Genomic DNA, 26,325 nt, shown 5'->3' with positions numbered 1-26,325 from the left:
TTATCATTTGACCCATTGTAATGATCAAGCTTTGTTTATAATTTATTTATGAATGCCTATACATTCACGAATGTGAGGCCAGAGTCTGCTCTAACTGTAATCTACAACTGCGTAGAAGACACCACCATAATGGGCTGAATCCCAAATAATGATGAGTTGGAGTACAGGAAGGAGATAGAGCCTAATTACATGGTGTCATTACTTTCCCTGCACATCAGCAAAACAAGAGCTGGTAATTGACTTCAGGACTGTAGAGGATACAGTACATTTGCTCCTATTTACACAACCATGCTGAGGTTGACAGAATTAAAAGCTTAATGTTCAAGGAGTGAACATCATCAATAGCTTATCCCTGGTCCAACCACATCGACAACAGTGCCAAGAAAGCACAGAAGGAATTTGTCAAAGAAACTGGGCACGTTCCCTTGGACCTTTACCTATTTTTGTCAATGCACCATACAAAGCATCCTATTCAGATGCATCAAGGCTTGGTACGATAACTGCTCTGCAATTTCTTGCAGACTCATGCAGAGCTGTGGACACAACTCAGCACATTATGGCAATCAGCCTCCACACCATGGACTCTGTCCACCCACTAACCCAACCCTACACACCCCCAACCACCACAATTTTAAGGTTCGAGATCATTTAATGTAATTTCCAGCAGACAAGTGTAAATGAGACAAAATAATTGTTACTCCGGATCCGATGCAGTGCAGAAAAAAACACAATAAGATAAAGAATACAATAATAATAAGAAAGCGTAATAAACATAAATATATAAGATATCTTACATACATAGATTGATTGTATGTCCTTAAAGTGACACTAAGCCCAGCAGAGTCTGTACAGGAAATGTAACTGACAGGAAATGATGAAATAGTGGTGGTTGGGGGTGAGTAGGGTTGGGTTAGTGGGTGGATCTGTTGATCAGCTTTACTGCTTGGGGAAAGTAACTTTCTTTTTGAGTCTGGTGGTCCTGTCATGGATGCAATGTAGCCTCCTCCCCGATGGGAGTGGGAGGAACAGTCCATGAGCAGGGTGGGTGGGATCCTTAATGATGTTACTGCCCCTTTTTCTGCACCATTCTGTATACATGTCCTTGATGGCAGGTAGGCTGGTGCTGGTGCTGCATTGGGCAGTTTTGATAAAATGTTATAGATCCTTCCTGTCTGCTGCAGTGCAGTTTCCGTACCATGCAGTTATGCAACATGTTAGGATGCTGTCTACCATGCATCTGTAGAATGATGTGAGTACAGATACGCAAAGTCCATCTCTCTTCAGCCTCCTCAGAAAGTGGAGGTGTTGGTGAGCTTTTCTGATTGAGTAAAATCTGTTCTGGGATCATGAGAGGTTGTGCAAGATGTGCACTCCCATGAGTTTGAAACTGCTCATTGTTTCTACCGCCATGCTGCCAATATAGAGGTGTGAGTGTTGTGAGTTCTCGAGGTTGATAACTATCTTCTTCGGCTTGTTGACATTGAGGAAGAGGTTATTTGCCTGGCACCAGGCATGAAGCTCTTCCATCTCCTCTCTATAAGCCATATAATCATTGTTGGTGATGAGCCCCACCACTGTCGTGTCGTCAGTGAACTTGACAATGTGATTACTTGGGTGTTTCGCTGTGTAGTTATGTGTGAGCGGAGCATACAGCAATGGGCTCAGCATACAGCTCTGGAGAGCATCCGTGTTAAAGATGATAGTAGGATGCACGATGTTCCTCCCTCCCTATCTCCAGTTGGTTAGTAAGTCTAATACACAATTCAAAAGTGGCATATCTAACACTACTCTGACCTTACCCCTCTACACACCAGGAGCAGCAGTAGGTTATCGAGCCCTTTAAGCCTGCTCTTATATTCATTAAGATCATGGCTGATTTGCCTCAGTGCAACATTAAATGAGAAGAGTGCCAAAATATATCAAATCCTATTTCTTTCTATAGCTGCTACCTGACCTAATGAGTGTTTGCAGCAATTTGGTCATTGCATTCTCTACCCAACATCCTGTATTCTCTTAATATCAACAAACATATATGAATATGCTTTAAATTAAAAGCCCTTAAGGGTAGAGAATTTCAAAGGTTCATCATCCTCTGAATGAAGAAATATTTCCTAATCTCTCTTCTACACAGCCTGCACACTCTTGTCAGAAACTCCCCAGCCAGAGGAAATGTCTCCACTGTATCTGGCCTGTCCAGCTACAGTTTTATATGTTTTGATGTAACAGGGTTGATTTCCTGGTTTAACATTAATTGCAGACTGAGGGATATGCTGGACCCTCACTCAGGGATATGTTACAAATTGTGGTGATATACCTTTCTGCTGCTTATGCTGACAATTCACAGTGGTACATGGAAGCTCAGTTTCAGCAGTCAGATCTGTTGACACACACTGATTTAGAACATTTGTAGTGCCACACAATACAGTGGAAGAGGTTCTTGATGCAACTGGCATTGCCTGTCTAAGAACTTTGGGACCAGGTAAGCATGCCTTTGCCCCTACTCCAATCTTCTTTAATGCACATATCCAAATAACCCTGTAATATCAAAGCAAGAAATATGTCTGCATTATATCTAAACTTTCTCATTGGTACTTGGCATTTTTTAACAAAGTTGTTTATGTTGGAGAAATATACATAGTAGACATTTCATAGCTTAACAGAAATTCACAGACTGAATGATGATTGAAAGTATCCAAAAACTTGCTAGAAACTTCATTATATTGATTGCAATGGAAAACTACTCAATATCTACTGACACAATTGTTCTTCATTGACTCTGACCATTAAACTCTGATGCTAGGAAGTCAGACATCTGTTGACCACCATCTACCACCTTCCTCAGCTGATGATTTAATCCTCTGTCAAGTTGGTCATCACTTGGAAGTTGACTGAGCTGGCCAAGTCATGGAGACAACAACCACCATACTGGCCCTGCAGCAAATGGTGTGGGAACCGGCAATGGAAAAATCACTTAACCATGAGCTTATATGTCTATCAATTGAAGATGCATTGATCTTGATAATATTGCATTAAGTAACTGTTGCATTGTCATTGTGGAGAGAAAACTCCATGTTACTATTGAATTCTTCATGATTCATTCCTCATAACATTAAGTCTTGAAAATATGAACTGAAAATTTTGCTATTGTGCTGAACATTTGCACTCCAGAAAAAGGCATATGCTTAGCTAATCTGCTTTAGTACATTAATAACTTTGGCATTTATTGGATATCTGACAAATGGCCCAGGAATGTCCTAGACATAAAAAAAGACAAATTAAATGCAATCATAGTCCATTAGTCTGTTTTCAGACACAACCAACATGGATGGCATCAGTGACAGTGGTTTCAAGCAATAATGACTTAAGGACCAAGACTCCTTTGTTCCAAAGGAAATAACTCTAGCCTATTACATGCCATCTTATAGCCCTCCAGCCCTGACTCACCCTTAATCAAATCTGTACCTTCTCTAGTGCATCTACACCTTTCCTATAATGTGGTGACCAACACCTTTCACTGTTCTGTAGTTGTGGCCCAACTGGTATTTTATATGGTACTTAGAACATGGAACAATACTGTGCAGGAACAGGGTCTTTGGCCCATAATAGTGAGGTGAACTAATTAGCTAGTAATTCAAAAGCTAACTAAACTAATCCCTTCAGCTTACACAACATCTATATCCCTCCTCTCCTTCATAATCATGTGCCTATCTTGGTTCAATCTATTTTTGCATTAGAATCTAAAGACCTACCAGCCAATTTCACTTAGAAAATCTCATTCAATTGTATCTGTACTGCTGGTATAAGAAAAGAGTTTGTGCAAAGTCACACAAAATGTATATTAATTAATATTGTGGGATACAGCTCTTAAAGAATTAAGATTTGAAAATAGCATTCAATATCAGTCCAATAGTATGTGAAGGCTTGACTTTTTTTGGTCTTGGGGGTACAAGTTTTTCTTTGCATAGCTCAAATACCATCATTAAGTTAATTAATGCTACCACTTCAGTTGGCAACTTCAAGAGGTGGTGCCTCAAGAAGGCAGCATCCACCCTAAGGACCCTCACTGTCTGGGACATGCCCTCTTCTTGTTACTACCATCAGGGAGGAGGCACTGGAGCCTGAAAACCCACAGTCAATTGTTTACAAACAGCTTCTTCCCCTCTGCCATTAGTTATCTGAATGGTCCATGACCTTATGAACGTAATCTCGTGAATTCTTTCTTGTACTATTTATTTTTCTAATTTATAATTTGCACTGTACTGCTGCTGCAAAACAACAAATGTTGTGTCACATAATAATAAATTTGATTCTAATGTATTACAAATACTGCTTAATCTGGAGCCAACAGAGAGGTCACATTCACCCTTTTGTTACAGTGGTTTATATGATCAATCTCAGTGAAATAATATCTTTCAATATGCTCAAATTCTATTTTAATTTGCTTTCTAATTCACAGTTCTTTTGGGACTGAGTTGTTGATACAATACTCAGTATCAGTTGATCATTTTTCAAAATGACTTAAGTCCAATAAATACTAAAAATGCCCAGGGAATCATTCCTCATTCTTAATAGCTTAAAAGGCCTCAAAAAGAATATCAGAAAGAAGGATAGTGTTACATTTTGCTGGACTCTATACTTTCAAAGCTAACAAGATGGTGAAATATACAAGCATTCAAATCCTCTATTGTAAGCAGTGTAATTATCAGTCATATTGAAGGTATCCCCAAGATAGTCATTTCTGCTTTTGTTGTGGAAAATGATTATATGGCAAATCAGTGTTAATGACTCTTTAAAAGTAACAGATTGGGTGTCATATTATAGCCACTAGGATTACCAGTATTGAATCACGTGTATTCAGAACTCCACACATAAAAGTCAGCACAAAAGAAATAATTACCCTGATCAAAATTAAACAGGAAGACTAATAATGAAGCCAAGAGAACCTTTCAAAACGCATCTTTTTCCTTTCATCACTAAGGCTAGCAGATAGGACCATGATTTCTTTCTAATGCTCCAAGTAAGCAGTTCTATTCTACAAGTGGATAATTATCAACTTTATAGAGATCTACAAGTTACTGACATCCATAACTCTGGCAGAAAATTAAATGTTACGTATGTCCAGAAGAAGTTAAATTTTGAGTGAGTTATATTCAGACAATTTTAAACAAAAATACAGTAAAAGACTATGCATTAATAATATAATTCTACAATCGCTGAGGTGTAGTTCCTACAAAACATCATCATGGAAGTAACATCATTTGAAAGACTTAACAACCGATGAAGAAAGCTTAGCAATATCTGGTCAGAGTAACTTGGAAGAGCAACATATGAAGTCTTGCCAGTGTTTAATTTAACCAGCATTATAAGCACATAAAAGCTATGGCATAGGTATCGGAAGCAATTGTTGTTTATAATAGCTAATAAATCTTAGAAAACATATTCAAGTATTTTGTTTAAAAAAGATATACTTTTATGAAAATATAAGACCATAAAACCATAACACACAGGAGCAGAATAAGCCCACTGAGTCTGCTCCGCCATTCTATCATGGCTGATCCTGGATCCCAATCCACCCCATACATCTGGTTTCTCGCCATATCCTTCAGTGCCCTGACCGATCAGGAAACTATCAACTTCCACCTTAAACATATGCATGCACTTGGCCTCCACTGCAGTCTGTGGCAGAGCATTCCAGAGTTATGACTCTGGCTAAAAAAATTCCTCCTTACCTCTGTTCTAAAGGGTTGCCCCTCAATTTTGAGGTTGTGCCCTCTAGTTTTGGATACCCCCACCATAGGAAATATCCTCTCCACATCCACCCTATCTAGTCCTTCAACATTCGGTAGGTTTCAATGAGATCCCCATAAGTCCTCCTTAATTCCAGTGAGTACAGGCCCAAAGCTGCCAAATGCTCTTCATATGTTAACCCCTTCATTCCCAGAATCATCTTTGTGAACCTCCTCCGGACTCTCTCCAATGATAACACATCCTTTCTGAGATATGGGGCACAAAACTGTTGATAATACTCCAAGTACGACCTGACTAGTGTCTCATAAAGGCTCAGCATTATCTCTTTGTTTTTATATTCTATTCCCCTTGAAATAAATGCCAACATTGCATTTGCCTTCTTTACTATAGACTCAACCTGTAAATTAACTCTCTGGGAGTCTTGCGTGAGGACTCCTAAGTCTCTCTGCTCCTCTGATATTTGAAGCTTCTCCCTATTTAGATAATAGTCTGCACTATTGTTCCTTTGCATTATCATACATTTCCCAACACTGTATTCCATCTGCCACATTTTTTCCCCATTCTTCCAAATTGGTCTGAGTCCTGTGCAATTGCATCACATCCTCAGCATTACCTACCCCTCCACCTATCTTCGTATCCTCTGCAAACTTTGCCACAAAGACATCAATTCCATTATCGAAATCATTGACAAACAATGTGAAAAGCAGCGGTCCCAATACTGACCCAAGGAACACCACTAGTCACTGGCAGCCAACCAGAAAAAGTCCCTTTTATTCCCAATTGCTGCCTCCTGCCCGTCAGCCATTCTACTATCCATGCCAATATCCTTTCTGTAACACCAAAGGATTTTTATCTTAAGCAGCCTCATGTGTGGCACCTTATCAAATGCCTTCTGAAAATCCAGATAAATGACATCCACTGCCTCTCCTTTATCCACCCTGCTTGTTACTTCCCTGAAGAACTCTAATAGAACTGTCAGGCAAGTTTTCCCTTGAAAGAAACCATACTGACTTTGAATCATTTTATCATTAATCTCCAAGTACATCAAAACCTCATCCTTCATAATAGACTGAACACTTCCCCAACCACTGAGGTTAGGCTAACTGGCCTACAATTTCCAAACAAGAGAAAACCTGCAGATGCTGGAAATCAGAGCAACACACACAAAATGCTGGAGGTACTCAGCAAGCCACGCAGCATCTATGGAAAAAAGGACAGCTGATGTTTCGGGCTGAAACGTTAACTGTCCTTTTTTCCATAGATGCTGCCTGGCCTGCTAAGTTTCTCCAGCATTTTGTGTGTGTGGCCTACAAGTTCCTTTCTTTTGCATTCCTCCAAAGAGTGGAGTGACAGTTGCAATCTTCCAGTCCTCCGGCACCATGCCAGGATCAAGTGATTCTTGAAAGATCATGACCAATGCATCCATCATCTCTTCAGCAACCACTCTCAGGACTCTTGGCTGTAGTCGTTCCGGGCCAGGTGACTTATCCACCTTAAAATCTTTGAGCTTGCCTGGCACTTTCTAAAAGCAAAGGCACTTACTCTTGCTCCCTGACACTTACGGACCTCCGGTACACTGCTAGTGTCTTCCACAGTGAAGACAGATGCAAAGTACCCATTAAGTTCATATGCCATTACTTTGTCCCCCATTAGTATCTCACCAGCATCATTTTCCAGTGATCCAATATCAATAACCTCCCTTTTACTCTTTATATAACTGAAAAAACTTTTGTTATCCTGCATTATATTATTGGCTAGTCTGCCTTCATGTTTCGTCTTTCCCCTTCTTATAGCTTTTTTTTTTAAAGTTGCCTTTTGCTGGATTCTAAAAGCTTTCCAATCATCTAACTTCCCACTCACTTTTGTTACCTTATATGCCCTTTCCTTGGCTTCTATGCAGTCCTCAACTTCCCTCATCAGTCATGGTTGCCTACCCCTGCCATTTGAGAACTTCTTCCTCAGTGGGACATATCTATCCTGAGCCTTGTGAACTATTCCCAAAAACCTCAGCCATCTTTGCTCTGCTGTCATCCCCACCAGTATGCTCCTTCAATCCACCTGAGCAAGCTCCTCTCGTGCCTCTGCAACTCCCTTTATTCCATTGCAATACTTCTACTTGTGAGTTATGCTTCTCCCTCTCAAATTGCAGTATGAATTCAATCATATTATGATCACTGTCTTCTAAAGGTTCCTTTACATTAAGCTTCCTAACAAGATCTGGGTTATTTTTCAACACCCAGTCTAAGATAATCTTTCCCCGAGTAGGCTCAAGCTGCTCTAAAAAGCCATCTTGTATAACTGTAGAGAAAAAAAAGGAATGTCAAAATTCAGTGGAGTGTGACTGTTTCAGTTGTTGGCCCTTGTCTAGTCATGATTTATATAAAAGCACAGAATAGAATCTTTACCTCTTCTGTAATTTCCAAACTAACTGTCTGGTTACTCTGCATTTCCTTTTCATTCATACAAGGAGTGGCTCAGCAGTGCAGCAGGTAGTGCTGTTGACTCACAGCTTCAGTGACCAAGGTTCAATCCTAAAGTGCTGGTACTGCCTGTGGAATTTGCATGTGCTTCTTGTGAGCACATGGACTTCCCCCAGGTGCACCCATTTCTTCCCACATTGCAAGGCCATCAAACTGCTAGTGGTAGGTTAATTGGCTGCTGTAAGTTATGGAATGGACTATAGTACACTTGGACTCTTCCAGTTTCATGTTTTTATATCCTGTGTTTTTGCCCGTTCTTTTGTTTGCCCACTTGTGTGATTTGGATTTTTTTTGCACATGGGAGAGGGGTGATGTTCTCGTCATTTGCGTGATTTGTCTTTTGCACAGGGAAGAGAGGCTTGATGCTCTTGTTGTCGTTTGCACGATTTGTTTTTTTTTGCAAGGGGGGATGGTTTGATGATTTTCTTTGAATGGCTTCCATGGTTTTCTTTGTTTTGTGGCTGTCTCGTGAAGATGAATCTCAGAGTTGTATATTCCATACATACTTTGATAAGAAATGTTCCTTGAACCTAGTGTATAAGTGAGTGGGGATCAGGGAAGAGTTAGGGGAATAGGTTACTAGGGAATGCTCCAAGAGTCAACATAATCTCATCGGACAGAATAACCCTTTCTATAGCATACATAAACATACAAATAAGAAACTGTGCCTGCAATAATTCTACATCTGCTTTTATTTTTATATGTGCACAAATGCTCTATAAATTTAGCAGTGTGTGGTAAAGTGACATACAAATCAATGTTCTCATTTGGGTCCCTGATACAGCCATAACCACCATAGCTGGAGCACAAAGGATGGATACTGAGGCAATGGAATATGAAGAAAATTTTGAGATAGTCTTCTGTTAGAACAGGGAGATGCCAGCTGATTTGACAGAGGTTTAAAATGATTAAGATGATAAGATGGAACAGACAATCCAGTGATTGTGGCATAGAAGAAGCAAAGCATGGGAGTCTATTTCTTCTAGTCTGTCCAGTGTGAATTGCAAAGTGGTGCAGGCAATCATTTTCCTCTGGCTGACAGGGAAAGATCTGGGTATTCAAAACAAGGCAATGTAAAATTAAAGCTAGGCAATTTTAGGGGTGAAATCAGGAAGCATTTCATGACTAAAAGGACAACAGAAATTTGAACTTTCCCCATGCAGATGCAGGGCATTCAATGCGATCCAGACTATGATGTAGATTTTTGTTACACAAAGGCACAGAAAGAATATGCTGATGAAAGGAGTCAAGCTATTGAGATTCAGAACTCTCTGATGTTAGATCCATTTTAAATCTAAGATCATTAACTGAAGTACTAAGGAAAACAGAACAAAAGGAGATATATGGAGTTAGGACCAGATCAGCCGCTGTCTCACAGATAGTGGAGCCGAATAATCAATTCCTTTGTTTGGGATTTGCTGCTTGTGGAAGTTTACTGTCCAAAGTTGTTTACTGTGTTTCCCTTCATTACCAAATTGACCTGACTTTAAAATACTTCGATGGGCGTAGTGTACTCTAAAATGGAACAAAAGGAGATATATGGAGTTAGGGCCAGATCAGCCACTGTCTCGCAGATAGTGGATCTGGTTTGTGGAGCTGAATTATCAATTTCTGTGTTTGGGATTTGCTGTTTGTGGAAGTTTACAGCCCAAAATTGGTTGCAGTGTTTCCCTTCATTACCAAATGGAATTGACTTGACTTTAAAATACCTCAATGGGCACAGTGTACTCTAAAATTCAAAGCTCAAAGTAAATTTTTATCGAAGTACATATATGTCACCATATGCAACTTGGAAATTCATTTTATTGTGGGAATATTCAGCAAATCTATAGATTAGTAACTATAACAGGGTTAATGAAAGATCAACCAGAGTGCAGAAGACAATGAGCTGTGGAAATGCAAATATAAACAAATAGCAATAAACAATTAGAACTTGAGATTTTGAGATAAAGAGTCCTTAAAGTAAGATCATAGGCTGTAAGAACATTTCAATGATGGGGCAAGTGAGTATTGTTATCCCCTTTTATTCAAGAGTCTGCTGGTTGAGGGGTGGTAACTTGAATATAACATTGGAGCTGTGATTAACCACACATTCAAATGTGTAAAACAAGTAGACAAGGGGCTAAACACACAGACTTGCAGTGCACCTGCGTTGATGGAGGAGATGTTGTTGCTAATCCGAATTCAATTGTGCAAGGTCTTGGAGGTTATTGATTAGTTTTGAGGGTTTGATGGTATTGAATGCTGAGCTGCAGTCAATAAAGAGCATCTTTGTTGTCAAGACATTCCAGGATTGAGTGGAGAGTCAATGTCATGGCATCTGCTGTGGACCTGTTGCTCCGGTAGGCCAATTTGAGTGGATCCAAGTCACCTGTCTGGCAGGAGCTGACCAACCTCTCAAAACACTTCATTGCTGTGGTTGCAAATACAACTGGGCAATTGTCATTGAGGTAAGTCACAATGCTCTTCTTGGGCACCAGTTTCAGTACTTTACTCATTGTTTTTGTCAAAATAGAATGCTGAATCCCACTTTTCCTGGGTGCTGCTTTGTACTCACTTGGATTTAACCAAGTGAACTTTCTTGCACAAGTGAACTTTCTTGCACCTGGTCTATCCACAACCAACACAGTCTTCCTCTAGGAAAACTGCTAGTCTCCAACCCTACTTCAGGCCTAAAACATATCATCCCAAAACATGACTTCTCAAAGAAGGATAAGTACTCCGAATAATCTAAATACTTAGAATACACTGATTACATTTCTGAAGTACCTCATTACAAAAGAAACACAAAAAGTCCTGTATTAATACAAATACAAAAAATATAAATGCTGGAAACATTCAGGTCAGGTATATATTATAGAGAACTTTTAATCAGAAATGGGTTATACTTTCTGAATGCAGAGAAGGAAGAATGGAAAGTCTGAAAAGGCAGAAAAGAGTAAACAAAAAAAATGAACATGAAAGGATATACAGTTGGCCCTCCTTATCCGTGGATTCCACATGCACGAATTCAACCAACCGCGAATCGTGACAACCCAGAAGTGCTCCTACAGCAGTTGTTGTTCGAGCATGCAGAGACTTCTTTTTCTTGTCATTATTCCCTAAACAACCATTTTACATAGCATTTACATTGCATTAGGTATTATAAGTAATCTAGAGATGATTTAAAGTATACGGGAGGATTGCGTGGGTTATCGTGGATTGGGATCGAAAAAAATCGGGAATTCTCTTACTAAGTAAGTCAGAACAGGTACATCTGGTATTATTTAGCATCAGTTAGTCAAACGTTTGTCTTAGTATATAGTATATATTTTACCTTTCTATGCATATAAAACACTTAAGAACATATGTTTCAGTGCCCGGGCTCGGGAAGTTCCTGAGTTCGATCCAGTGACAGACCACCCCCGAGCGCGCTCTCCACCATGCCGGGTTGATGTGGAGGATCAAAACCCAGTAATTAAACCACTGCGTTGCTTAGTAATAATTGTAGCTTTCATCCGGGCAGAGCCTTTCTCAATTATCCTTTAAAATTGTTCTGATCATTGACTGACTGTAGCCTAATGCTTTTTCAACGACCGATGGCGTTTCACCTCTTTCCGATCGCTTTATTATTTCCGCTTTATTTTCAATCGTGATCGTGATTACTTTCGTGAACATAAACACTGCACATTCAGAGCTCTGGCGCCGGGTCCTAATGTCCAGTGCACTGAGACAGGTTAAATAAGGTCTGAGGTTCTGCTGGGTCCTAAGGTCCAGTGCATTGAGATAGGTTGAATAAGGGACTTGAGCATCCGCGAATTTTGGTATCCGCAAGGGGTCCTGGAACCAATCCCCCGCAGATAAGGAGGCTCGACTGTAAATGCTAATAGGGTGAGTCCTGATTAAGGGTTTTGGCCCAGAACAACTGCTTATTCCCCTCCACAGAAGCTGCCAGACTGCCAAGTTCCTCCACCATTTTATTTGTGTTGCTTTTGATTTCCAGCATTTGCAGAATCCATTGTGTTTATAAACCAACACAGCAGAGGAAACTGCGAGCAGTTTCAAACTTTTTGGGAGTGCACATCTTGCACAACCTCTCATGGTCCCAGAACACATTCTCCAAGGTCAAGAAAGCTCACCAATGTCTCTACTTTCTGAGGATGCTGAAGAGAGCTGGATGATGCGCATCATACTCAATACTTTCTACAGATGCACAGTCGAGAGCATCCAACATGCTGCATTACTGGTGGTACATAACTGCACTGCAGCAGACAGGAGAGCTCTACAGCAAGTAGTTTAAAATGTCCAATACATCACCAGAACCAAGCTACATCAAGAACATAAATACAGAAAGGTGTCAGAGAAAGGCCAGTAATATTATAAAGGATCTCACCCACACATCCTGCTTATGGATTGTTGTCCCACTCCCATCAGGAAAGAGGCTCCACAGCACCCACACCAGGACCACTAAACTCAAAAACATTTACTTCCCCCCAAGACATTAGACTGAAAAACACCTCCACCAATTAATCCACTCTGCCACCCTTGCATTCACATCAGCTACTCCTCTTTGCAGCCCCTCAGTGCCCTTTACTTCTGATGCACTCTGCACTTCATATCTATACTGAGACTGCACTGTCCTGCTGGGTTTTCATGTGCTTTGTTGATACCTAGAAGAGTTCCTCTTGCCAAGAGTCACTTGCCACATTATTTCCTGTAAGTCACCTTGTGTGTGGATACTCCTGCATCTTGCATTACTTTATGTACATGCAATTAGTCTACATATATAAGCTAATATTATGTATATACAGTCACACTCAAAGTTACTTGTACATTTTGTTTTAAAGGATTGCATTTACATTTATATCTATTGTGCATTTTACATTTATTATGTTTTTTTATGCAGCATCGGATCCAGAATAATAATTACATTCTACTTTACGCTCACATACTGAAGAATGACAATAAACAATCTTGAATGTTTGCAGGCTTTTTCCCCTTCAGATTGGGCAAGTCTAGAAATAGAGGTAATTGGTTTAGAGTAAAAGGTGAAAAATTTAAGTGGCATCTGAGGGCGATCTTCTTCACAGCGGGTAGTGTGAGTGTGGAGTGAGCTGCCAGTGGGAGTGATAGATGCAAGTTCAATTATAACATTAAAAATAAGTCTGGATAGGTACATGGATAAGAGAAGTATGGAGGGCCATGGTCTGGGTGCAGGTAGACAGGACAAGGCAGAAGATCAGACTGGCATGGACTAGTTGGGCTGAAGGGCCTGTTTCTGTGCAGTGGTGCTCTATGAAGCTGAAATAGACTGGTAAGAGACTGGTGTATACCATTGGCACAGAGGAAATGCAAATACGAGTTGATGATTAATTACGCAAACAGGAGGAAATCTGCAGGTGCTGGAAATTCAAACAACACACACAAAATGCTTCCTATAGATGCCAGACAGCATCTATAGGAAGAAGCACAGTTGATGTTTCAGGTCGAGACCCTTTGTCAGGACTAACTGTATATCACACAGTACGTCACACCAGCCGACTCACAGGTGAAGTGTTGCCTCACCTGGAAGGACTGTCTGGGGCCCTGAATGGTGGTAAGGGAGGAAGTGTAAGGGGCAGGTGTAGCACTTGTTCTGCTATATACTGCGTTGGGTGCTCCTGGTGCGGCCTTTTATATATTGGTGAGACCCGATGCAGACTGAGAGACCGTTTCACTGAACACCTACGCTCTGTCCGCCAGAGAAAGCAGGATCTCCCAGTGGCCACACATTTTAATTCCATGTCTCATTCCCATTCTGATATGTCTATCCATGCCCTCCTCTACTGTCAAGATGAAGCCACTCTTGGGTTGGAGGTACAACACCTTATACACTGTCTGGGTAACCTCCAACCTGATAGCATGAACACTGATTTCTCTAACTTCCGTTAATACCCCTCCTCCCCTTCTTACCCCATCCCTTATTTATTTATCCCCCCCTCTTTTTTTTCTTTCTCCCCTTTTTTCTCTCTCTGCCCTTCTACAATCACTCTTTGCCTGTTCTCCATCTCCCTCTGGTGCTCCCCTCCCACTTTCTTTCTCCCTAGGTCCCATGATCCTTTCCCTTCTCCAGCTGTGTATCCCTTTTGCCAATCATCTTTCCAGCTCTTAGCTTCACCCCTCCCCCTCCTGTCTTCTCCTATCATTTCGGATTTCCCCCTCCCACTTTCATATCTTTTCTTTCAGTTAGTCCTGACGAAGGGTCTCAGCTCAAAACGTCGACTGTATTTCTTCCTATAGATGCTGCCTGGCCTGCTACATTCTACCAGCATTTTGTGTGTGTTCTTTGATAATTAATTACTTTACTTAAGGGACAGGAAGACACAAGGACGGTAAAACATCCTAGTAATATGAAAAGTACTGAATTCAAATTTGAATCTGGAGACTGGATTCTGCCCAACCCAACCGTGGCCCAAAACATCAACTGCTTATTTTCCTTCATAAATACTGCCTGGACCACTGAGTTCCTCTAGCACCTATCATATGTCCAGATTTTCAGCATCTGCAGTCTCTCTTGTGTTTCAGGTTCAGGATGCGTACCTCAATCTTTGGAGAAATTGTATGGAGAAATTTCAATAGTTCAGCATGAGATTGTCAGAATTTTCCAACAGGTTCCAAATCAATATAAAGAAACTGCCTAAGTACAGGACAGGGATAGTATTTCTCCAGTGGTTCTTTCAATAATCACTACAATGCATCTCATACCCATTTATTAGATCTCACTTGGCAAATTTTAATTACATCTCCAGGCTTTCATTCTTTTCAAATCAAAGACTAACACAAGAAATATACCTCCATGTGCTTTAAAGTTCATCGCATGGTAAATCAGATGACATTTTCGTTGTTCAATAGATTTATTCCAGATGATTCTATTCTTTTCAACATATTAAGTTGGCCAGAACAATAATGATGGTGTAACACATATTTCTACATTGAATAACTAATTCAAGGCACATGATATTTACTGCATGACTATACAGTAAATCTATATTGCTTGATAAATTCTGTGGAGTTTGACAAAACCCCGGAAAATATTTTGCAAAGACGTTCAGAAAAATTGCATGGAATCAAATAGAATCTATGATGAGGAGAAAATGAAAAAAAGTTTGTATTGTCCAAAATAAGAATGTTTTCCTACTGTTTAACATTTTTGAGTTTATATATCGCTGAGCATTGGGTCTTGACAGCAAAAGTCAGATGCAGGAGTTGGCACCAGCTGTGCCAAACTGGCTGGAGTGTTCAAGGACATTTTCAACCTCTCACTACAGTAGTATAAGAGTTTCAGCTGCTTCAGAAGAGCAACAATCCTACCAGTGCCCAACAGCAGGGACAGCTGCCTCACAGCCACCATAATTAAATACTTTGGGAGGTTAGTAATGGCTAGAATTAACCCCTGCCTGAGCAAGGACCTGAACCCACTGTAATCCGTTTACCATCACTATGGACCCACAGTGGATACAATCTCACTGGCTTTCCATTCTGCTTTGGAGCACCTAGACAACAGCAAAACATGTGCCAGGCTGCTGTTTACCTATTACAGCTTGGCATTCAATACCATTATCCCCTCAATATTAATCACCAAGCTTCTAAACTTGGGCTTCTGGATCTCCCTCTGCAACTGGATCCCTGACTTCCTCATCGGGAAACCACAGTCAATGCAAAACAAAGTTCAAAGTCAATTTCTTATCAAAGTACACATATGCCACCATATATTAATGAGATCATCATCTTGCAGGCATTTACAGGAAAATAAAATACAATAAAATTTATGAAAATCTATAAAGACTGACAAACAACCAACGTGCAAAAGATGACAAATTGTACAAATAATTTTAAAAAGTAAATAAATAATGAGTTGCAGAGTCCCTGAAAGTGAGTCTATACATTGTGGAGTCAGTTCAGCATTGAGGTGACTGAAATTACCTACACTGGTTTAAGAGACTCATGATTGTAGGGTAATAACTTTTCCTGAACCTGGTGTTGTAGCAACTAAGGCTCCTGTACCTTCTGCTTGATGGGAATAGCGACAAAAGAACATGCCCTGGATGATGGGGGTTTTTGATGATGGATGCAGCTTCCTTGTGGCACTGCACCTAATAATGGGGAGAGCCTGTAATGGACTGAGATGTATTCAGGACTTTTTGTACACTTTTCCAATCATGGGCATCGGTGTTTCTGTACCAAGTATTGATGTAACCAGGCAGGATTCTCTCCACTGTGCATGTACAGATATTTGTCAAGATTGGTGTTAATAGCTCCTCTACGCTGACAGTTAACATATATGCCCTCAAGAATGTGTGCTTAGACCCCTGCTTTACTCTCTCTATGGGGTGTATGGGGTGTCAGGGAGGGATAGCACTTCTGGTGGGGGAACATGTCGTGTCCTTTTCAGGTGGTTTGTCCACCTTTGGTCCCACCTGGCACTCACCTCTCACCAGTGGCTCTCCGTAGCTGTTTGCATGCAACAGCGGCCACACCCCGGACAACGGCTTCGACAAGCCGGCTAAACCAGGTGAGGGTAGCTGACGGGTCTCAAACCCTCGGTGATTTAGGGAGTTGTCTATCCCAGTATGTGAAGACAGACTCTGGTGGATTGAGCAGATCAGACCAATGGAAGATCCAACAGTCAGGAAGGCTGTCTTTGCAAGCATTGTGGAATGAGTAGAGCACGACAAGACACCGATGTCCTGGTCATCCACTGCGCCCAGTCCTATCTCCAGCCGTCTCGACTCTCATCTTGCCACTGGATCCAGGTGGGAATTGGGAAGAGAGAGTGAGGCTGACACTGTGCAACTCTCCCTCACTTAAACCCAAATCAAGCGCTAGTCTTGACACCATCATGGTGTCGAGGTCTTCATTGACGATGATGAATGAACATGATTCTCTCTATACTCACAACTCTATGACTAAGCACAGCTCAAAGGCCATCTACAAGTTTGCAGGTGACATCACAATTGTTGGTAAAATCTCAAGTGGCAACAAGGAGGTATACAGCAGTGAGATAAATTAGCTGGTTCAAGTGATGTTGCAAAATCAACCTCACATTCAATGTCATCAAGAGCAATGAACTGATTATGGACTTCAAGAAGGTGAAGTTGGGAGAACATTTACCAGTCTTCAAAGGGTCGTCAGCAGTGAAAAGGGTGAGCAGTTTTAAGTTCTTATGTGTCAACATCTTAGGGGAATCTATCCTGGCCCAACACATTGATGCAATCATAAAGAAGGGGTGCTAGCTGCTCTATTTCAAGATTTTTTATGTACCAAAAACTCTTGTAGATTTCTATATATTTACAACAAAGAGTATCTGATTGGTTGCATTACAGTCTGTCATGGAGGCGTCAATGTATAGGATTGCAGTGTGTTGTTGACTTAGCCAGCTCCATCATGGGCACAATTTTCCCCACCATCAAAACAATCTTCAAGAGACTATGCCTCAAGAAGACAAGCATCTACTCTCAATATACCTTCCTCTCTTTGCTACCATCTGGCAGGATGTACAGGAGCCTGAAGATGTACACAAAGTGATTCAAACAACAACCCCTTCCCTTCTGACATCAGATTTTTGAACAGTCAATGAACCCATGTACACTACCTCATCATTCCTTTTTCTGCACCAATTATTTTGTAATTTATAGTCATTTTTTGGTTCTACACTGTACTGCTGCCACACAATAAATTTCAGTGATAATAAACATCATTCTGATCTATCAATCAGCTTCACCTAACTTTTCTATGGTCAAAGCATAAAAAGCCTCAACTGCAATGTTTCTTCCACATCAGGCATCACTTACATTGATAAGGCCATGTAAATTTTCAACAATACAGTACAATTAGCAAAGTGACACGGGCAGTTCAAGAAACAATGGACTAAGCAGTTTTCTGAATGGACTAACCTGTTGATATGTTCCATCCAGTAATGTATCCAGATTATGGAGAGGTGAGGGAGTTTTGTCCTTGAAATGTGTTAAAAGTCGCCTTTGGATAGCCCTGTACTGTAGAGCCCGTTGTGAAAGAAGCTCTTTATATTTCTCAGCATTTAGGCGCAGCTATACAAATAACAAAAAAATATTTTATGCACAATTCTGCTTTTGAAAACTTAAGAAAATCATTTGAGTTCATATGTTCAAAATATAAATAAACTTCTTAAATTCACTTTATCTGAACCATTGCAGAAGTATAAAGGAAGGCCTCAATTTGGTGGACTGCGGCAAATAAATGCTTACCTGCTGACCTCGAATGAAAATCCCTGTAAAGATTTAGTGATCAACACAGTGTAGATTTCACTTTTCCTAATGTTTATTTCATTCTGGTAACAGTACTATCTGATCTCTGAAATTGCTTCAAGCAGACTTGATGTCAAACATCAATGACATCTGCATACCAGGCAGATGAGAACAAAAAGGCTGGTATACATACACATGATCAAAGTAGTAGCCAAAAAGTCAAATTGAATAACTAAAATAAATTAAATTTAACTAATCTTAGAAAGGTTAAATTTTGAAATTCAATGGATTCCATTTAATTGAAATGCATTGGAACCATAGATTTTGGCCCCATTAAGCGGTTGCCCCAATCAGCTGAAACTTCTGGAAATAGTTCAGAAGGTTAAAAAAGTCAAACTGCTATTTAACTGAGTAACAAATTATTTATTTTAATTAAATACAGAACAAATTAGAACACCATTAATACTACTACAATACTATAAAACTGTATTGGTTCCTAATAGCTACTGATGAAGGAATCCATCCACACTGCTGTGTTCTTTTGATTGACTATAAATGAACAAAATCACACAGACACCTAGTGCAGATAATAGATGCCTTCATACAATCCTTTCAACAATTGCATCCTCCAAGTCTTTGTTTTCATTGTAACATTCAAGATCATTGTCAATCCCTTCAAGTTCTTCATAGTGCCTAACTTGTTGAAGTAGTGAACTCATTTCATTTTCAGTCCCAGCCATTTGTGGCATCTCCAAGCCTGAATACTTAAAGCAAAACAGTTCAGAGTTGTCGTACTGCTTATTTCTCACCACCAGTGACAAAAATCACCGCTTTTTGAACACACACATGCAACTGATACCATTTATAAACTTTGCTCCAAGCATGCTGTTGTGTCTAACTGCCATACAAGCGCACTCGGCTGATGCTAGTAAAAAAAACAGTTCAGCAACAGTCTCCTGTCCAAATTAAGCTGTACAGTGTCACAAATAAAGGAAATCGCAACAATTTACTCGATTAATTTTTGCTCTTTAGGAGTTGTCCCAAATAGGCTGCTGCTTTGGTTGACTGATAGCCCAGTTAACTGGAACTAATTTGTTTTAACATACAAAATTAGTTTTGAGGTTAGAAACAAGAGAAAATCTGCAGAAGCTGGAAATCCAAGCAACACACAAAATGCTGGCGGAACTCAGCAGGCCATACTACATCTATGAAAAAGAGTACAGTCGATGTTTCAGACCGAGACCCTTCAACAGGACTGGAGGAAAAAAAGATGAGTAGATTGAAAAGGTGGGGGAGGAGAGGGGAGGGAGAAATAGAAGATGATAGGTGAAACTGGGAGGGGGAGGGGTGAAGTAAAGAGCTGGGAAATTGATAGTGCGAGAGATACAGGGCTGGAGAAGGGGGAATCTAATAGGAGAGGACTGAAGGCTATTGAAGAAAGGGGGGGGGGGAAGTAGCCAGTAGACCCATTGTTTCAGCTTGTTCCTGCCCCACTGAACTCATATCTGCGTACCTTGACTCTGTTTTATCCCCCTAGTTCAGTCCCTTCCTATCTACATCAGTGACACTTCACAGGTACAGGAGCTTTTCAAAGATTTTAATCTCCCTGGCCCCCATCATCTTATTTTCACTATGAATACCCAGTCCCTATACACCGCCATCCCCCACCAGGAAGGCCTCAACTTCCACTTCTTTCAGGACACCAGACCCAACCAGTTCCCCTCCACCACTCTCCTCCATCTGGCAGAACTTGTCCTCACTCTTAAAAATTTCTCCTTTGGTTTCTCAAGGTGTAGCCATGAGCACTCTCATGGGTCCCAGCTATGTCTGCCTTTTTGTCAGCTACGTGAAACAGTCTATGTTCCAAGCCAACACTGGTATCCATCCCCCACTTTTCCTATATGCTACATCGATGACTGCATTGGTGCTGCTTCCTGCACCCATTCAGAGCTCATCAACTTTGCTTCCAACTTCCACCCTGCCCTCAATTTACCTGGTCTATTTCTGACACCTCCCTCCCCTTTTTTGATCTCCATGTCTCTATCCCTGGAGACAGCTTATCTACTGATGTCTATTATAAACCCACAGACTCTCACAGCTACCTGGACTCTACCTCTTCCCACCCTGTTACTTGTAAAAACACCATCCCCTTCTCTAAATTCCTCCGTCTTTGCTGCATCTGCTCTCAGGATGAGGATTTTCATTCCAGAATAAAGGAGATGTCCTCCTTTTTCAAAGAAAGGGGCTTCCCTTTCTCCACCATCAATGCTGCTCTCAACCGCATCTCTTCCATCTCATGCACATCTGCTCTCACCCAATCCTCCCGCCACCCTACCACAGATAAGGTTCCTCTTGTCCTCATCTACCACCCCACCAGCCTCTGTATCCAACACATAATTCTCCAGAACTTTTGCCATCTCCAACATGATTCCACAACCAAGCACATCTTTCCCTCCCCTCCCACCTTCTAATTTTCACAAAGATCGTTCCCTATGCAACTCCCTTATCTATTCATCCCTCCCCACCGATCTCCCACCTGGCACTTATCCTTGCAAGCAGAACAAGTGCTACACCTGCCCCTACACCACCTCTCTTACTACCATTCAGGGCCCCAAATAGTCCTTCCAGGTAAGGCGACTCTTCACCTGTGAGACTGTTAGGGTCATATACGCGTACAGTCTGGCCTCCTGTATATCGGTGAAACCCGACATAGATTGGGAGACTGCTTCGCTGAGAACCTACACTCCATCCACCAGAAGAAGCAGGATCTCCCAGTGGCCACCTATTTTAATTCCACTTCCCATTCCCATTCTGATAAGTCAATCCATGGCCTCCTCTATGTCACAATGAGGCCACACTGAAGTTGGAGGAACAACACCTTATATTCCTTCTGGGTAGCTTCCAACCTGATGACATGAGCATCCTTTTCTTGAACTTCTGGTAATGTCCACCACCCTTCACTATTCCTCATCCCCTTTTCCCTCTCTCACCTTATCTCCTTGCCTGCCCATCACATCCCTCTGGTGCTCCTCCATGGCCTTCTGTCCTCTTCTTTTAGATTCCCCCTTCTTCAGTCCTGTATCTCTTTCACCTATCAATTTCCCAGCTCTTTACTTTACCACTCCCTCTCCCAGCATCACCTATCACCTTGTGTTTTTCTCTCTCCTCTCCCCCCACTTTTTAAATCTAGTTATCATTTTTCTCTCTAGTCCTGTTGAAGGATCTCAGCTTGAAAAGTCAACTGTACTCTTTTCCATAGATGCTGCCTGACCTGATGGGTTCTTCCAGCATTTTGTGTGTGTTTTCAGGGTTAAAGATTGCTTTAAAGTTCAAAGTGTGAAGTATATTTATTATCAAAGTACATATGTCACCATATACTACCATGAGATTCATTTCTTTGCAGCTATTCACAGGAAATAGAAGAAAAACTGCACGAGACAAACAACCAATGTGCAAAAGACAGCAAAATATGCAAATACAAAAAAGGAAAATAAAAAACAAATAAAAATAATAAATAAGCAATAAATATCAAGAACACGAGATGAAGAGTCCTTTAAAGTGAGTTCATAGGTTGTGGGAACCGTTCATTGTTAGGATGAGTGAATTTGAAAGTTGAATGAAGTTATCTCTACTGGTTCAAGAGCCTTATAGTTGAGGGGTAAAAACTGTTCCTGAACCTGGTGGCATGGGTCCTGAGGCTCCTCTACCTCCTTCCTGATGGCAGCTGTGAGAAAAGAGCATGGCCTTGATGGTGAGGATCCTTGATGATGTATTCTTCTTTCTTGCAACACTGCTCCTTGTAGATGTGCTCAATTGTGGGAAGGGCTTTTCCCGTGATGGACTGGGCTGCATCCACTACTTTTTTTTAGGCTTTGCTATTCCAGAGCATATGGTGTTTCCATATCAGACCATGATACAACCAGTCAGTATGCACATCTAAAGAAGTTTGTCAAAGTTTTAGATGACAGGCCGAATCTTCACTAACTTCTAAGTAGAGGTGCTGTTGTGCTTTCTTTGCAATAGCACTTAGATGCTGGACCCAGGACAGATCCTCTGAAATGATAACACTGAAGAACTTACCACTTCTGATCCATCAATGAGGACTGGCTCACGGACCTCTGGTTTCCTGCTCATGTAGTCAATAATCAGCTCTTTAGGTCTTGCTGATATTGAGTGAGAGATGGTGTGGCACCACACTGCTAGATTTTCAGTCTCCCTCCTATATGCTGATTTGTCACCATCTTTGATTCAGCCAATGGCAGTGGTATTGTCAGCAAACTTAAATATGCTATTGGAGCTGTGCTTAGCCTCATAGTCTGAAGTATAAAGCATTAGAGCAGAGGACTAAGTACACAGCTTTATGGTGCACCTGTGCTGATGGTGACTGTGGAGGAAATTTTGTTGTCGATCCGAACAGATTTGGGTCTGCAAGTGTGGAAATCAAAGATCCAGTTGTACAAGGAGGTACTGAGCCCTAGGTCTTGCAGTTTATTGATTAGTTTTGAGGGGATGATAGTATTGAATGCAGAACAGTGATCAAGCTGCTTTTGTATAAGCTGCTTCACTATCTAGATAGATAGATAGAAACTTTATTCATCCCCATGGGGAAATTCAACTTTTTTCCTATGTCCCATACACTTGTTGTAGCAAAACTAATTACATACAATACTTAACTCAGTAAAAAATATGATATGCATCTAAATCACTATCTCAAAAAGCATTAATAATAGCTTTTAAAAAGTTCTTAAGTCCTGGCGGTTGAATTGTAAAGCCTAATGGCATTGGGGAGTATTGACCTCTTCACCCTGTCTGAGGAGCATTGCATCGATAGTAACCTGTCGCTGAAACTGCTTCTCTGTCTCTGGATGGTGCTATGTAGAGGATGTTCAGAGTTTTCCATAATTGACCGTAGCCTACTCAGCGCCCTTCGCTCAGCTACCGATGTTAAACTCTCGAGTACTTTGCCCACGACAGAGCCCGCCTTCCTTACCAGCTTATTAAGACGTGAGGCGTCCCTCTTCTTAATGCTTCCTCCCCAACACGCCACCACAAAGAAGAGGGCGCTCTCCACAACTGACCTATAGAACATCTTCAGCATCTCACTACAGACATTGAATGACGCCAACCTTCTAAGGAAGTACAGTCGACTCTGTGCCTTCCTGCACAAGGCATCTGTGTTGGCTCCAAGACTGAGTGAAGAACCAATGAAATGGCAGCTGCTGTTGACCTGTTGTGACAGTTGACAAACTGGAGAGGATCCAAGTTGTCCTTCAGACAAGAGTTGATATGTTTCATGACCAACCTCTCAAAGCACTACATTACAGTGGATGCAAGTGCTACTGGACGATAGTCTTTAAGGCAAGATACTATATTCTTTTTGGGTACCAGTACAATTGAAGCCTGCTTGAAGCAGGTGGATACCTTAGACTGCCAAAGTGAAAAGTTAGAGAGCTCAGTGAACGCTCCAGCCAGTTGATCAGCACAAGTCTTCAGTACTCAGCCGGGTACCTCACCTGGACCAGACGCTTTCCATGGGTTCAAATTCCAGTTTGATCCGGAATTGCCTCTTAGCATGTGAAGTGACTTTCTAGATGTCACACCTGGATTTCTTGGACTTTATTTGATCACCAGAACTCATTCACAACTGACTTTATAAGGACCGTGACAACTGTAGCATATTCATTCAGATCCTTTGTTGACTCCTTAAACATGGCCCAGTTCACCTACTCAAAACAGTCCCGTAGACGCTTCTCTGCCTCCCACGACCTCTTTAGTGTGCTTAATTACAGTTAAACTAAAGAGCAAGGCTCCAGAAGTGTGGTTTAGCATGCTAATAAAACCTCTGTAACACCTTGTTCTACTAAATTTCACATTTCCTGTTTACAGTGACAACAGATGTAAAAGATTGAGAGATTTCCAGAGGATTTCTACCTTTCAGAATTTAAAATAGCCTAGGGTGGAATAGAGCATTTAACTGTTTTTGCATAATTCAAAAGTTGATGTCTGTTTATTAATTTAACACTTACAAAGGCTAATTTTGTTTAAAGAGGCAACTAAATTTGTTGATGAGGGCAGTGCAGTGGATGTGTGTTATATGCACTCACCGGCGGTAAGCCTTACTGACAAAGTCCCACCACGAGAGACCGATCCAAAGGATTCACGCAAGCTGAATCAAAAATTGGCTTGGCAACAGGAGACAGAAGGTGATGATAGAGGGCTGTTTTTTTACTGAATGTCTGTGACTCTGTGACTAGTGTACCACAGGAATTGGTGCTGGGACCCCTGATGCCTATAATGTACTTGAACAATTAGAATATGAATAGATGGCATGATCAACAAATGTACAGATGACACTAAAGTGGAGATGTTGACAGTGTGGAGAGTAGTTTAGAATAAGGGTTGATATTGATGTGTTGGTGAAATGGGTTGAGAAATGGCAGGTGGAATTCAATCCAGATAATTGTGAGGTGACACACACAAAATGCTGGTGGAACACAGCAGGCCAGGCAGCATCTATAAGGAGAAGCACTGTCGACGTTTCGGGCCGAGACGTCGACAGTGCTTCTCCTTATAGATGCTGCCTGGCCTGCTGTGTTCCACCAGCATTTTGTGTGTGTTGTTTGAATTTCCAACATTTGCAGATTTCCTTGTATTTGCTTACTTGTGAGGTGATGCACTTTTGTTGTACTAATAAAGCTAAGGCATACACCATTAATGGTAGGATTCTAGGGAGTAGTGAGGGATAGAAAGACCTTAGAGTGCAAGTCTAGAAGATGCTTGAATCTGGGAGTAGAGATACTATGTTTTAAAAAGGAAAATAGGATATGACTTTCATGAGTCAGGGCAACAAATATAAAAGCAGGGAGGTCCTGGTACAACTTTATAAAATACTAGTCAGACCTCAGCTGAAGAACAGTGGGCAACTCTGCTCACCCCACTGTAGGAAGGATGTGATAAGTGTTAGAGTGGCTGCAGAGGAGATTCACCAAAATATTTCCTGGGAGGAGGTTATGAGCAGAGATTGGAGAAGTTAAATCTATTTTCCCTAGAACAGAGGAGGTTAAGAGGAGACATTACTTAAGTATATAAAATTATGATGTCTATAGATAGGCTAGATTGTTGGAATCCTTCCCCCATCAGTGGTGATTAAAACTAGAGACATAGATATAAAGTGAGAGTGAGAAGCAGGAGTTTTAGTTAGGATTTGAGCACCCTTCTCACCAGAGTGGTGAGTACCTGGAATATACCACTGGAGAAAGTTGAAGCACACAACATTTAAGAGTGGCAACATGTACTACTGTGGCTAACTGCTGGACGATAGGATTAGTTCGATAAGTGCCCACTGGTGGATGTGTTGGGCAGAATTCCATTCTATATGACTCCATGACTAAAAGGTTCGTCAGTGTTATTCCACAAACTCTAGGCTACAGTGATTAAAAATGACAGACCTCAAAATGTCGATCAATCAATTGAAAGTACTCCTGCAAAGGAATGGGCCCTGGAAAGGTGCACACAAAGTCTTTGTGTTCTTCATTGGAAAATATCTCTTCCAAACGCTGAATAAGTCCTTTAGTGATTAGCCACAGATCTTCAAACTGGTCACACTGAACTCTGTACCGACCTGAGAAATTAAAAACATGAGTCATAGGATCATGCAGCAGTAAAATAGGCCATTCAGCTCAATTGGTCTATACTAACAAAGATGCCCTATAAACTAGTCCCATTTGCCTACATTTGGCTCATATGTATCTAAATCTATTCTATTCACATACCTATCCAAATGTCTTTTAAATGTTGGTGTTATTGTACCTGCCTCAACCACTTTCTCTATCAGTTCATGCTGCATATGTACTACC

At 41.1% G+C, this 26,325-nt stretch overlaps 1 protein-coding gene across 4 annotated transcripts in view; it reads right to left on the bottom strand.

The window, feature by feature from the left end:
• bbs9 (Bardet-Biedl syndrome 9) overlaps positions 1–26,325 on the bottom strand; it is a 372,439-nt gene that overhangs the window by 221,194 nt on the left and 124,920 nt on the right. For all 4 annotated transcript variants that reach the window (XM_073049830.1, XM_073049803.1, XM_073049822.1 and 1 more), the window contains 2 exons: positions 25,918–26,090; positions 18,140–18,292 (listed from right to left, as the gene is read on the bottom strand). In XM_073049830.1, coding sequence (XP_072905931.1) covers positions 18,140–18,292; positions 25,918–26,090 — 326 coding nt within the window. The remainder of the gene's footprint in view (positions 1–18,139; positions 18,293–25,917; positions 26,091–26,325) is intronic.

Source organism: Hemitrygon akajei, chromosome 1, assembly GCF_048418815.1.
Source record: "Hemitrygon akajei chromosome 1, sHemAka1.3, whole genome shotgun sequence".
In the NCBI taxonomy this organism is placed as follows: Eukaryota; Metazoa; Chordata; class Chondrichthyes; order Myliobatiformes; family Dasyatidae; genus Hemitrygon; species Hemitrygon akajei.
Note: the sequence above shows the minus strand (reverse complement) of the source record. Positions and strands in the feature narration are given on the sequence as shown.